At 41.3% G+C, this 15,638-nt stretch overlaps 1 protein-coding gene across 1 annotated transcript in view; it reads right to left on the bottom strand.

Annotated features, from left to right (window-relative positions):
- Positions 1-15,067, bottom strand: part of LOC137502803 (uncharacterized) — a 67,022-nt gene extending 51,955 nt beyond the window's left edge. The window contains exons 1-2 of the mRNA XM_068229801.1: positions 14,975-15,067; positions 3,904-4,152 (exon numbers count right to left, since the gene is read on the bottom strand). Of these exons, the coding sequence (XP_068085902.1) occupies positions 3,904-4,152; positions 14,975-15,067 (342 nt within the window). The remainder of the gene's footprint in view (positions 1-3,903; positions 4,153-14,974) is intronic.
- Between the last annotated feature and the right edge of the window lie 571 nt (positions 15,068-15,638).

Here is a 15,638-nt window from a genome sequence, read left to right as displayed (position 1 = left end):
AATACCGTTACTCAGAGTTAACTTTACAAGTTACTCCGCGATACTCTACTCTACTCCAACTCTACTCGGAGTCGTATTTTGTGAACGCAACCCAGGAGTCAATGACATTCTGTTGACGGACAAAAATAATTCATACGCTGAAAATGATCGTTTTACGTCGACGGACGTAACTGGGCAATACTTGTACAAAGGCACTGACTGCTCGGAACATTCTCCTGGCAAAGACTTTAGACATTTTTGCAGTTTAATCTGGTAAAACACTGCAATAGACGAAGAGCAAGTTAACAGATGAACGCACTTGTTTAAGCAAACCTTGGGAGGCTACTGTAAGGAGGAGGAAGGAATGTCAGAAAGGAGGAAATTGCTGTTGTGAAAAACGTCATAATCCATCTACCTACTTGTATTGCGACACTGAAAGCACTTTCCTTAATCAGTGAAGGTTTCTCATGTTGCCAAGTGATGTGCAACATACAGATTTCATTAAATTTTTCATTTCGTTCAGAAATCTTAGATAATCGATCACACATAAGAGAAAAATATGTCTGTATATGCACTAACGTTCAAAATATGCATTTGCATATGCGCATATGCATTTTTAAAAAGTCCGGGCCCTAGTAATTACATATAATCCGGGCTCTACGTATGATGCCGTGATCACGAGAGTCACATAAATAAGTAGTATGTTTCACTATTTACTCTCATAGTACCTGCCTTGATTTTCACACAGAGCTCATTAACTCCTCCATCTAATAATGTTATTTGCTTTACGTCCCACTAACTACTTTTTAAGGTCTTCGGAGACGCCGAGGTGCCTGAATTTAGTCCCTCAGAAGTTCTTTTACGTGCCAGTAAATCTACCGACACGGGGCTGTCGTATTTGAGCACCTTCAAATACCACCGGACTGAGCCAGGATCGAACCTGCCAAGTTGGGGTTAGAAGGCCAGCGCCTTAACCGTCTGAGCCACTCAGCCCGGCTAACTCCATCTACAGTTCCGTATAACAAAATAAAAGTAGCTTCGTACAAGATTGTACGTGCAACCCTCGTCGGATATGAAATGAGATGATTCTTCGTAACGAGTTTTTACGACCGGATGCCCTTTCTGACGTCAACCTCATCACAGGAGTTAACGAGATGAAATGAATGACATGATATACCACAGTAGGAAGAGAGAGGGCGAAACCCTGTACCAGCAACTAGCCTATTCCTGTCGAACAGCACCAAGGGATCTACTGAAGACTTAACGTCTCCATCTGACGGAGTAATTACCATCAATAGTCGTCGAGGTTCTGGATTGAAACCAGGCCTTTGGCACGCAATCTATTGATTATAAATTGTATACCACTACCTCCCCTAACCCTCCAGCCAACATTCTGATGGTGAACATTTTTGCAACCAACGGGACTCGAACCCGCTAACCCCGGTGTCAGACCATATAGACTTGACGCTTTAACGCTCATAGCCACCAGGCGGGCAGCTTTGTGCGAGATTATCTGCATCTGCTTTATTTGATTCAAACTTTGGAATTAAATTATACAAAAGCATTAATTATCACAATTAAAAAGGAATAAAGCCGCGCATTGTTTTCCCATTATGCAATACATTTATTACAATGATAAATGCAAGTGGAGCCTCCGTGGCTCAGGCGGCAGAGCGCCGGCCTCTCACCGCTGGATTCCGTGGTTCAAATCCCGGTCACTCCATGTGAGATTTGTGTTGGACAAAGTGGAGGTGGGACAGTTTTTTCTCCGGGTACTCCGGTTTTCCCTGTCATCTTTCATTCCAGCAACACTCTCCAATATAATTTCATTCCATCTGTCATTTATTAATCATTGTCCCAGAGGAGTGCGGCAGGCTTCGACAGCCGGTTCAATTCCTATCCTCGCCGCTAGATGGGGGCTTCATTCATTCCATTCCTGACCCGGTCGAATGACTGGAAACAGGCTACAGATTTTCATTTTCACAATGATAAATGTGACGATCATGGTTGATATTTTGACATTTTCGAATGTATTACGCAATCTTCTCCTCCCTTTATCATCATTAATGAGATTATCTCCGAAATTAATATATCATTAATAATAATAATAATAATAATAATAATCTTCTACAGCTTTTTTCGAACCTTGTGGGGTAGCGGGTGTGAACTATGTCGCACATGTGGATTTGGCCTTGTTTTACGTCCAGATATCCTTCCTGACGCCAACCCTATATGAAGGGATGTAATCAGTACTGAGAACTTATATGGTGGTTGGTAGTGTAGTGTGCTGTCTGAATATGAAGAGGAAAGTGTTGGGACAAACACACACACGCAGTCTCCGAGCCAGAAGAGTTAATTACAAGCGATTAAAATCGCCGACTCGGCAGGGAACCGCACCCGTGACCCTCTGAACCCAAGGCCGCAACGCTGATCATTCAGCCAAGGAGTTGCACAATAATAATAATAATAATAATAATAATAATAATAATAATAATAATAATAATAATAATAATAATAATAATATAGCCATTCTAATAGACCACGTCAAAACAGCGATAATCAAAATCAAAACCCTCCAGTCTATAGCACCAAGACTGGCTGTCAGTTATTTTCCGAGAAAACAGTCTTCATGACCAACGGCACATCAGCACCAGAATTCCTTTTACCCATCAACAAGATCTAAGAAGCTAAAGCATTCAGATATCTAGTGGAGAAAGTCAGTTAGAACATAGAAAACGACAATGCATTTCAGGAAACGGTAATAGAAATTGGCTATTACCGACATTCTATGCAGGAAGATTTAGTAAAAGAAATCTACATCAATCAATACAAAAATTAGACACTACATCGCAGTAATCAAATACGAAGTTCCTTAACGTCAGAAGCCCGAACAATCAAAGGAATAAAACTGTTACAGAAACTAGAGATCAAGGAAAATTCCATCCTGAGGATCATAAACAAAAATATATACCACAAACCTTAAACAATAATCTTTAATAGACACATTATCAAAAGATGCTTCAGTTGTACGGATACTTACAAAGTTTGGAATCATCAAAACTAACAAGCTTGATCCACAGAGCTAATTCACGTAAAAACACACACACACACACACACATCGATTTGGTACGGAAAGTTAAACAAGATCTTGAAACACTCATACATGAAAATAGCTTTCCGAAAATTGATACAAAAAAACGAACAAATCAAATTTAAGTAATGATTAAGAAGAAAGAGATAAGAAGGAACTAATCAGCAACAAATCTAAAGATTGAATGAGATATGTACAAGGAAGAAATTTCTATTAAAAAAATGCTTAAGCAGTTCCAAAATCCTAAACTGCGAATCAATGTTATTAACTATCGTAACCATAGTTCTCAATCCAGATAATAATAATAATAATAATAATAATAATAATAATAATAATAATAAATGTGAATTTTCAACTGCGTATCAGATTAAGTTATTTTTCAAAAAAGTCCCAGAATGTTTTAAACAAAATTCGCAATTAAAAGCCTGTATAAAATAAAATAAAATAAAATAAATGAAAATTCTACGCATTCTAGGAATGAGAACAGAAATAAATCCCAATTCTCTCACAGAAAGTCGAAATAAATATGTTTGCAAGTGAAAAAAATGATAATCAAATCTTCAAATTTACATCGTTTTAAAAAGCCTTTCCAGTTAAAATATTCTTTGGAGATATCGTAGAAATTAGAGATTTCTAAAAAAGTAAGATTTTGACGCAGTAAATTTGATACTTTGCCTCACGTTTCAGGTATATTAGACCAGGAAATATAAGCAAAACATCTTGTAAATGTAATGTATGCTAATATTAATGTCGCAAAAAAAAATTAGCAACCAAATAAATCACAAGTAGATATCCACTCATTGTTGAATAAGAAGACTCTTCTTAAGACTTACCATAATCTGCGCATTCGAAGAGGCCATGACTGACTGAGGAAGATATCCAGGCGGCTTTGAGCCGGCTCGGCGTAGGACCTGGATTATATATAGGCGGCCATGCCCTACCGTCTCGACCTGGCCAGAAGCCGAGGGCCCAGTCTGTACTATGCCCTTGAGCACAAGGTATAGTAGCGTGTCTCGCACCCTGATCTCCAACACGTACGCACCTCTATGACTGATTTGATTAGTGCTAAGGAACTGAGGCTCCTATTATGTAAAGGAATTTATACAGTGTTTGATAATCCTCGTTCAGAACTGCTTGATATTTTCAATTTGTATCATCGGGACCAACCTGATGTCAGTTAAAAATTACTTACAAACGTAATATAAAATAATGTACAGATAGAACATAAAAAACACCATCAGTATAGAATATACCTAAAGAATTTGAATACGAAATTCGATCAGAAAATAAGGTGGTCGTGATTATTGTTTTAAGAGGAAGTACAACTGGGCAACCATCCTCTGTACAACAATAATCAGAGAGAAAAAATGGAAGGGGTCTGACACTTCGAAAAATGAAGGTATCGGGCAAAAAAGACAAGGGCCACGAAGGGCGTGAAAATAAAAGACTCCCTAGGACTCCATACGTAATACCGTCGGGGTCGGAAAAGAAAAAGAGTTGACCAAGGGAGGTCGGATAGGATAGATGAAAGTGAGGAGCCTGGCACAAGTAATTGGAAGCAATGCCAGGACTCAGCTAAGGGTCCCGTGGTCGCCAACCCATGCTTCAAAATTTAGAGCCCCTGGGGCCTGTTTTGGTCGCCTCTTACGACAGGCAGGGGATACCGTGGGTGTTATTTTACGGCCCACACCCACAGAGGGGTCGAATAGCAAGGATGTTGATTGTTATTCTAAGGATCTTCTTCTTCTTTTGCTACCGCTTTTCCCCACACCTGTGGAGTCGCGGGTGCGAACGGTGTAGCACATGTGGATTTGGCCCTTTTTACGGCCGGATGCCCTTCCTGACGCCAACCCTAGATGGAGGGATGTAATCACTATTGCGTGTTTCCGTGGTGGTAGGTAGTGTGGTATGTTGTCTGAAAAAGAATTACTCGGAAGTGATTAAAATCCCCGACCCGGCCGGGAATTGAACCCGAGACCCTCTGAACCGTAGGCCAATACGCTGACCGTTCAGCCAACGAGTCGGACTGTTATTTTAAGGATATTATTAACAATTATTAATACTTACAGTGTCGGGCTTCGGATCCAAAGGTCGTGGTTTCAAATCCGGCAGAGGTAGTCGGATTTTGAAAGGGTAAAAACGGCAGTCTATCTTGTACGATGTCGGCATGTAAAAGAACTCTGGTGATGATCCGATAATATTAATTTTAAAAACGAAGTTGTCCAAAAGAGTTCCCGTTTTTATCAAATGGTAGAGAAGAACGGAGCATCGAAATTGACACGCAAGTAGCCTAAATGACATTATTTATTTATTTATTTATTTATTTATTTATTTATTTATTTATTTATTTATTTATTTATTTATTTATTTATTTATTTTTTAAATTGCTTTACGTCGCACCGACACAGATAGGTCTTATGGCGAATAGGAAAGGCCAAGGAGTGGGAAGGAAGCGGCCGTGGCCTTAATTAAGGTACAGCCTCAGCATTTTCCTTGTGTGAAAATGGGAAACGACGGAAAACCATCTTCAAGGCTGCCGACAGTGGGGTTCGAACCCACTATCTCCCGGGTGCAACCTCACAGCTGCGCACCCCTAACCGCACCGCCAACTCGCCCGGTTTGATTATTATTATTATTATTATGATTATTATTATTATTATTATTATTATTATTATTATTATTATTATTATTATTATTATTATTATTATTATTATTATTATTCATCTTTTTATGCTCCAGGGCCCGTTTTTACCTCGGACTCAGCGAGGGATCCCACCTCTACCGCCTCAAGGACAGTGTCCTGGAGCATCAGACTCTGGGTCGCCGGGCTGAGTGGCTCAGACGGTTAAGGCGCTGGCCTTCTAACCCTAACTTGGCAGGTTCGATCCTGGCTCAGTCCGGTGGTATTTGAAGGTGCTCAAATACGAGTGTCGGTAGATTTACTGGCACGTAAAAGAACTCCTGCGGGACTAAATTCCGGCACCTCGGCGTATCCGAAGACCGTGAAAGTAGTTAGGGGGACGTAAAGCAAATAACATTATTATTATTATTATTATTATTATTATTATTATTATTATTATTATTATTATTATTATTATTATTAGACTCTGGGTCGGGGACACAACTGGGGAGGATGGCCAGTACCTCGCCCAGGCGGCCTCGCCTGCTATGTTGAACAGAGGCCTTGGTGAGGGATGGGAAGTTTGGAAAGGATAGACAAGGAAAAGGGAAGGAAGTGACCGTGGCCTTAAGTTAGGGTACCATTCCGGCATTTGCCTGGAGGAGAAGTGAGAAACCACGGGAAACCACTTCGAGGATGGCTGAGGAGGGAATCGAATACCCCTCTACTCAGTTGACCTCCCGAGGCTGAGTGGACCCCGTTCCAGCCCGCGTACCACTTTTCAAATTTCGTGGCAGAGCAGGGAATCGAACCCGAGCCTCCGGGGGTGGCAGCTAATCACACTAACCACTAGACCACAGAGGTGGACATTATTATTATTATTATTATTATTATTATTATTATTATTATTTTAAAATACTAAAAATTATTTTAAAGATACTAAAAATAAGCCTTGTGCAGTCCGTCCGGCCGTTCTACTGGACCGATTTCCTTTTTAATTGTGTCCGGAACTACCTGCCGGTGAATCATCAAGCAATGATAGGTCTCCAGGTCTCAACTTTGGGTAATCCTAATATAAAATCACTAAATGACCACTCCAATATAATAGGGAACATGCATGATCCGGGGTTTTAATTAAAAATATGCTAATCTGATTCAAAATTTCATGAAGAATTCAAAAATGTGATCAGAATGTACAAATAATAACTCCAAACATGATAAAAATCTACGAAAATGTCACGTCACGCAAGTACGCGATCTCATTGGTCTGACGTCATCGTACAGGTTGACTGAATTAGCAGACAAAATAACACATAGTGTGCTGTGAGAAGCAGGATACACTTCGCGTATTTCTACTTTATGTTAGTGTCTGGTATGGTTAAATTCGAGGTCTATACATTGGATAATAATCTGAGTGGTATATTTTAGACTTAAAATGAATCCTGCACAGACAGTGAGGCTGAAAACTTATAAATGGTGTATAGTTCCGATGTGCAATAGCACATCGCATACCATCCCAAACAAATTGTTTATAAATGTTCCAAAGAAGCTAAAACTAGGGAGAAATGGATTTTGGCGAGCCGGAGAAATGCTGGTGATATATCGGAAAAGTCTATACTTTATTTTTTTGAAGATTTTAACGTAAGATGAATTTGTTTGAATTTTCAAATCACTTTTCCATGTCAGCTGTTCTAGTGGTAAAACTTTAAATTTTAATGTATGATGCTTTATTTAAATGCTTCAATTACATCTTGGAATATGAAAGTAATAAACAGTGCATTAAATAATGCTGATTATTAAAGTATTCTCCAAACCTAACCTATGTTTTGGGTGATCCATGTCAAGATAATAAATCAAAGGGGTTATGAACCATTTTGACAGCTCTAATTCTACCAATATATCTTGGCATGGGACAGTTATGTATGTCTTTATTGAAGAGCTTAATTGGTAAAGAAATTTAGGCTATATCTAAATACTCTATAATGTAACAAAGAATAGGCGTGTACATTATGAAAGGAAACAACGTGCATTTAACAAATGTATAACTCTACACAAAACCAATGCTTGTCTGTTGGGGTCTTATAAGTTAACAATGCTCAATTATAATCATTATCATAATATTAATGAAATAAATAACATAATTGCACACAGGTGGAAATAGTGATGTAGGTGTTTAAAATATTATCCAACTTAGCCTAAGTTTTAGGTTATACAAGCCAAGTCAATAAACCGAAAGGTAAAAATACCGCGCGAGTTGGCCGTGCGGTTAGGAGCGCGCAGCTGTGAGCTCGTATCCGGGAGATAGTGGGTTTTGAACCCCACTGCCGGCAGCCCTGAAGATGGTTTTCCGTGGTTTCCCATTTTCACACCAGGCAAATGCTGAGGCTGTACCTAAGGCCACGGCCGCTTTGTTCCTATTCCTAAGCCTTTCCTGTCCCATTGTCGCCATAAGACCTATATGTGACGGTGTGGCGTAAAGCAAACAGCAAAAAAAAAAAAAAAGTAAAAGTCACAGCACCCAAAGACATTCCTGTATTGAGCGACTAAAATGTCACCAGGACACTTTTCTTTCTTGATATGCTCAGCTTGTTAAAAGCCAAATGTAATTAATGTTATTGGCTTCACGCCCCGCTAACTACTTCTACGATTTTTGGGAGACGCCGATGTGCAGGAATTTAGTCCTGCAGGAGTTCTTTTTACGTGCCAGTAAATCTACCGACACGAGACTGACGTATTTGAGCACCTTCAACTACCACCGGACTGAACCAGGATCGAACCTGCCAAGTTGGGGTCAGAAGGCCAGCACCTCAACCGTCTGAACCACTCAGCCCGACTTGTGAAAACTAGATGAAGTCATATTTATCTTTATCATGTTTAATTTTTTCCCTCCACAAAGATATTTAATTCTCTTTCATGGGCCCCGGAAGTGGGTAGGCCAGTTGTCCCAACCATAATTTTTTTTTTTTTTTTTTTTTTGGGAATGATAGATTATAGCCCTATAGTACCATGATCTTTCTTTCTTTCCTTCTTTCTTTCTTTCTTTCTTTCTTAATCAGTTTATCCTTCAGGGTTGGTTTTCTCTCGGACTCAGCGAGGGATTTCACCTCTACCACTTCAAGGGCAGTGTCCTGGAACGTGAGACTTTGAGTATGGTGATGAAACTGATGAGGAGGGCCATTACCTCGCCCAGGCGGCCTCACCTATTATGCTCAACAGGGGCCTTGTTGGAGGATGGGAGGATCGGAAGGGATAGACAAGGAAGAGGGAAGGAAACGGCCGTGGCCTTAGGTGCCTGGAGGAGAAGTAGGAAAATACGAAAAACCACATCGAGGATGGCTGAGGTGGGATTCGAAACCGTTCTACTCAGTTGACCTCCCGAGGCTGAGTAGAGCCCGTTCCAGCCCTCGTACTATTTGTTTTCAACTTTCATGGCAGAGCCGGGAATCGAAACCGGGCCTCCGGGAGTGGCACACATTAACCACTACACCACAGAAGCGGACTAGTACTATAATGCTACTTATATGTTTATGTTAGTGCTGAAATCCGATTTCTTACTTTACTAATGCTGAAAGCCCGAAAATGTAATGTTATTCTTTAATAGGGGAATCAGTCTAGAAGGAAATGTTGAAAGTGATGTGATATCTATCCAGGTTCGTTGTTATCCTAATACTATGGGTTACAGTATATTGCACGTATATAAAAGACGCCACTTACAAACTTGCTTGTTATCCGCGAATTTCTGCGGCCACAAAAGTCACATTTTTCAAGAATGATGACATCTACACATGGTAGATTGTCTGACTGTGCTGTTTTGAACGTTTCTTCTGTCATTTCGAAGTTATTCGCGATCATGAATAATAAACAATCGGCTTTTAGCAACGGCTGATGCACAACGACTGGTAGAGCTCCATGCGGTACTGGATCGTGACGTCACAGCGCGCCGCTTACGTCAGAGGCCGTTTCACTCGCCTTGCGGAAAGGCACTATTAAATATTTTTTTAATGGTAGAAAACAAGGCAACATACCACAATGTAATACGTTTACGTACTATTTCATTGGTGTACTTTTCAAAAAAAATATTTTTGAAAATGATGCATGTTCCCAATTGCTGGCGAAGCTTACACTAGCCCGCTATACAAAGTGCACTAGGAAAGTTTAGCAATACGTAAGAACGGTTGGCTGAACACCCCTGTTATGGTGAGGGATGAAAAGAGGGGTGAAAACCGGTCTAGAAGACAGCAAGGCGCGACCTGCACACCAGTTGTTGCCAAGCAGTGGGACTGAAAGTAAGTAAGTTAAGATGTCAGTGTGGTCTAAAGGTGAATATCGCGCAATTATCCGCTACAATTTTGTTCGTGGATTAACTGTCGTCCAGTGCCTGGAGGAAATGACTCCTGTGCTGGGGAAAGACTGTCCACATCGGACAACAATTTTCCGCTGGTACAAAGAGTTTCAGAGGGGAAATTTTGGTGTTGAAGACGATTCTCGTTCTGGGCGACCGTCTGAATCAGTGACTGAGGAAAACATTGAAGTTGTGAGGAAAATGTTGCAGCAAGAGAGGCGGTCGACATATCGGTAGGTAGAAGAGACCGACCACATCCCTGCACCAGCTATTCATTCAATTCTACACGACCATCTCCATGTTAGAAAGGTTTGTTTCCTTTGGGTGCCCCATTCACTTTCAAAGGAACAAAGGGCATATCGAATGAAATGGTGCCGAAAAATGCTAAAACAGTTTGAAAATGAGACTTCGCGTAACGTCAATAGCATCGTTACAGGTGACGAAACTTGGCTTTATCATGACGATGTCCCAACAAAATCCCACAACAACGTCTAGCTGTTTGAAGATGGTGGTGGTGATTATTGTTTTAAGAGGAAGTACAACTAGGCAACCATCCTCTATATAACACTAATCAGAGGGAAAATATAGAAGGGGTCCGACACTTCGAAAAATGAAGATATCGGCCAAAGGAAAACAAGGGCCACGAAGGGCGAGAAAATGAAAGACTCCCTAGCCCTCGCAAACCTAATAGCGTCGGGGTCGGAAAAGAACAAGAGTTGACCAAGAGAGTTCGGATAGAATAGGTGAAAGTGAGGAGCCTGGCACAAGTAAGTGGAAGCAATGCCAGGACTCAGCTAAGGGCCCCGTGGTCGCCAACCCCCGCTCCAAAGTTCAGAGCCCCTTGGGCCCCTTTTAGTCGCCTCTTACGACAGGCAGGGGATACCGTGGGTGTTATTCTACCGCCCCCACCCACAGGGGGTGTTTGAAGATGAGGGAACTCCTGTGACTGTGCGAAAGTCAAGGTCAGTGAATATAAGGATGATTGCAGTATTCTTCACTAAACGGGCATCCTGACTCGGGATGTGCTAGAAACACAAAGGGCAGTTACTGCGAAGTGGTACAGTGAGAGGTGGTGGTGGTGGTGATTATTGTTTTAAGAGGAAGTACAACTAGGCAACCATCCTCTATATAACACTAATCAGAGGGAAAAATAGAAGGGATCCGACACTTCGAAAAAAGAAGATATCGGTCAAAGAAAGACAAGGGCCAGGAAGGGCGTGAAAATGAAAGACTCCCTAGCCCTCGCAAACCTAATAGCGTCGGGGTCGGAAAAGAACAAGAGTTGACCAAGGGAGGTCGGATAGGATAGATGAAAGTGAGGAGCCTGGCACAAGTAAGTGGAAGCAATGCCAGGACTCAGCTAAGGGCCCCGTGGTCGCCAACCCACGCTCCAAAGTTCAGAGCCCCTGGGGCTGGTACAGTGAGACTTGTCTGCCTCAGGTCATCCAGGCTCTCAAGCAGCTCCGTCCAAGGTCACGGCTCAACACTTGGCTTTTGCATCACGACAATGCTTCAGCACATCGTGCTAATGTAACAATGGATTTTCTTGCCAGATCAGGGTTGACTGTGCTTGATCACCCTCCATACAGGGCAGCGTTTTGCATCCGACGAGGATCTTCTGGCAGTATGGGATCAAGAGTGTGAAAATTTAACCGAAGAAAAGTGGCAGAGTTGGTTCAGTGACTAGTTTGGACGTATGAGGAAGTGTATTGAGTGTAGTGGAAATTATTTTGAAAAGGTCTAAAGCGTTCACTCACAATGCAAAACTTTCCTAGTGCCCTTTGTATATCCTGTACTTAGCGGGTTGCACACAATTAAGGAGCAATATCTTAAAGTATCAGCGAAGCTAAACGATTAGAAATAGCAGGCGTCTATACGCAAACCTGCAATTTCAAACAAACTTGGTACACATGTGTCTTACAATACAACCTGGAGAGCAGTACTAGCACCCGTAGCGATGGAGTAGGGAGGGATTGATATGAAGAAATCATCGAACACGACCAATATTAGTGTCGAATCCATTCTCTTCGGGGTGGCTAAGGTAAATAGTGACACTCCGGATGCCGTTTCAGTGTCCATCGGCATAAGGGATGAAAAGTAGTGGGAAATGAAATGTCCAAAATGATTGAGATTATGGTGTGTATGTTTCAGCATAGTTCTCAACCAAACATGATACTCATATGATTTACTATCTGGAGAAAAACACTGTGAGGGCGTAAGACACCCCTACGGTTGGGAGTTGTGAGGGAGTGACAAGAAAATACCGAAAACAACCATATTTACGTGGTAGGTGAGATGCCGTTTAAATCCAAGTTCAGTCTCCATCGACATGGGGTTTCAGAAGGGTTGGAAAAAGAAAATGTCCAGAATGACCGAGATTAGTGTTGAATCCACAGTTCTCGGGTTCACTTGGCTAATTCGTGACAGACAGTTGGAATCGCGCACATCGTATCTGTAGTGCAACGCATAAATACCTACAGTGATGACTACACCTCGGATTTTAAGGTGGTAATAGGTTAGAATGCAAACTAATTTCAGTAATAGGAAGTACCGTGCAACCCGTTCTTCCATAGCGTAGCAAGAGTAACATAAATTCTAGGAGTTTTATAGGTTGTACTCCTGATGTCTATGCAAATCTCGTAGCATAATCGTTGTGCAGGTAGTGTATATTTGTTACTCGCTTAAGTAAGTTTGCATTCTAACCTATTAGAACCTATAAATCCGGACTCTAGCTGATGACTCAATTTATTATTTCTTTGGAAGGATCATCTACTTTCCACACAATATGGGCTGCAAAAAGAAAAACTTCTACGCAAGACAAAATAATCTAAAATTTTAAATTAAACGCACTACAATAACTCTACAAAATAGTTTGTAAAAAATATCAATCAATGCTACAATAAAGAAATCTACAAAAATTCGCTTAACACAAAATTAACAGGTAATATAAATCGTAAAAATAAACAATAAACGGGAAACGCATGCAGAAATTTCATATCAAGACACGTTATCTGACCTATATATCACGAGTGCTTTCTAGTTATTATTATTATTATTATTATTATTATTATTATTATTATTATTATTATTATTATCATTATCTAAGAAAAGAAAAAGAAAAATCTGGCGCTCAAATTATGGAGGTGTCGGCTAAAGGAAGACGAATACCATAAAATCGAGCGGATTGGCTTCGCCGTGCAACTCTATGTTTACATTCGAGAGATGCAGCACTGAAGAACGATTTATGTGGTTTGCTTACACCAGGCAAATGCTGGGATAATACCCTAATCATGGTCACAGTAACTACCGCAGTCCTATTACAAGATATTAGAATCATTCCATATTGACGGTTTTCACTTTAAAAAGGTGAAAAATGAGAGTATCCTCCTAATTCCTAATTCCTAACACAGCTTCTCAATTTTATATCGCGGCCCTTCCGACCCTTTATAATAAGGCAAGACACCAGACAATATTATGGAACAATATTCAAGAAAGGGACTGCTAGATTGAGAAGATATTGAGAATGCTGCTGTTTCTAAAGCTTTAAATTTGATTGGTGTTTTTTCCTTGTCACAGGCTTTTCGCCTGCACGTTATATCAGGCTTGGTTTCTCAAAAATGTTTGCTCCCGCTCCCCTCCTGACCAATTTAATGTGATGGGTTTCTACAAGGATGATTTTCGACAGTGATTTCAACCTATTTTGTTATTGTTACTAAACAATATTTTGTAAACTATGAGGTCCACAACCTCACCATGTGCTACTATTGTTCATTTCCATCTGCATCATTTGTTTTTTCATTCCTTTGTTTTCTTAGTTTAACACAATTTTTAGTTTCAATTATTATTTTAAATTAACACCTTTTCACTGAATTTTGTCGCAGTGAGTTGTTTTTTGCTAAGCATATTGATGTAAATATTGTATATTTGTGCTAATTTTGTTTCCGTCTAGGCTCTCTTTTGTTTGTTTTTTCATTTGCTCCTTCATTATGTTTTTTAGCATTTTTTCAACTTATATTATGTAAATTATTTCAAACCCCCCTCATTTTTCACTGAAGATGGCTCAAACGAGCCGAAACATGTTTGAATTTGTTTACTCCGTCTAATGACGGAATATTATTGTACTGAATTAGGAGGATACTCTCATTTTTCACCTTTGTAAAGTGTACCCCAGTCCTATCACCCTTTTAATAATCAACGAAGGTGTGATGGTAAACCGCTAGGAGTCCGCTTCCAGGACGCAATTGTCAACTTCATTGCCTTCGGTTCTCTTGGTCCCGGGTTCGACTTACGGCCAAGGTAAGGGATTAACGATTAATTTCTTTGAGCTGTACCCAACATTGTTGCATACTTACGTAGCATACACAACAGCTCCCTTCCCCTCACCTCTCCAACAGTAACAAGCTATTTCCAGTACACAGAAGCTGCCATCCACCGTGTCTTATGCCTGTTGTACACTATCAGATCTTTTTCTTTCGATTCAATACTTCACAAGAAAAAATTGTCAAAGATTGTCTGACATTGCTGAAGATTTGACAAGATTCGAAAAGGTTTGGGAAAGTTTCATAGCATTTAGTTTTAAAAATTAATGTTAATATTTTCCGTCCCACTAACTGCTTTTGACAGTTTTCGGAGAAGCCGAGGTGCCGGAATTATTTTCCCAGAGGAGTTCTTTTGCGTGCCGCCGCACGGGAAGACCACAGATATTTAACGAATGTACATCACATCTCCTCCGCAGAACCATACTGCGCGCTCGGCGGGCTACTGTCAGTCAGATCACCGCCCAGTTGAATGCTGGGAGTCAGGAACTCATTTCTACCAGGACTGTAAGGAGGCAACTGCACCGCATAGGCTTCACCAGCCGACGACCAACTCGTGTCCCTTTGCTGACATCTCGACACAGAGCTCAACGACGTGCATTGGCCCGCGAACATCGGCAATGGACCATAGAACAGTGGCTGCTTGTGGTATGGTCCGAGAATCCCGGTTCCAGACCCATCGAGCTGATGGGCGCGTGAGAGTGTGGCGTATGCCCCATGAAGCTATGGATCCTACGTGTCAACAATGTTGAGTCCAAGGGGGAGCTGGCTTAGTTCTGGTCTGGGCGGCGTTCTCATGGTCGCCATTAGGCCTCATTGTCCGGCTGCAGAGAGCGCTGACAGGTGCACGTGATGTGGACATTCTTTCAGACCATCTGCATCCTTTTCTGGCCCCAGTGGTGATGCCATGTTTCAACAGGACAATGCGCCATGTCACCGCTCTGTGGTGGCACGCAGGTGGTTGGAGGTTCACTCCAGTGAAGTTACGACCATAGATTGGCCATCCAGATCCCCTGATCTTAATCCAGACGAGCATTTATGGGGTGCTGTCGATGCTGGTGTACGCTCCATGAACCCCGCACCAAATACACAAGAGCAATTGTGGGTAGTAATGCAAGATGCGTGGGTCCACAACGATCCCAACGCCTTGTAGAGTCGATGATGACTCGCCGTACGGCTGCCGTTTTGATGACTTGCGGAGGAGCGACTCGTTAACAAAACATTCAGTGTCTTCCCATGACTTTTGGCCTTTCATTGTGAGTTCTGCTTTTATTGACTGTTCAGAATGTT

Source organism: Anabrus simplex, chromosome 12 (assembly GCF_040414725.1).
Source record: "Anabrus simplex isolate iqAnaSimp1 chromosome 12, ASM4041472v1, whole genome shotgun sequence".
In the NCBI taxonomy this organism is placed as follows: Eukaryota; Metazoa; Arthropoda; class Insecta; order Orthoptera; family Tettigoniidae; genus Anabrus; species Anabrus simplex.
The sequence above is the reverse complement of the archived record's forward strand: the minus strand, read 5'-3'. Positions and strand labels throughout refer to the sequence as shown.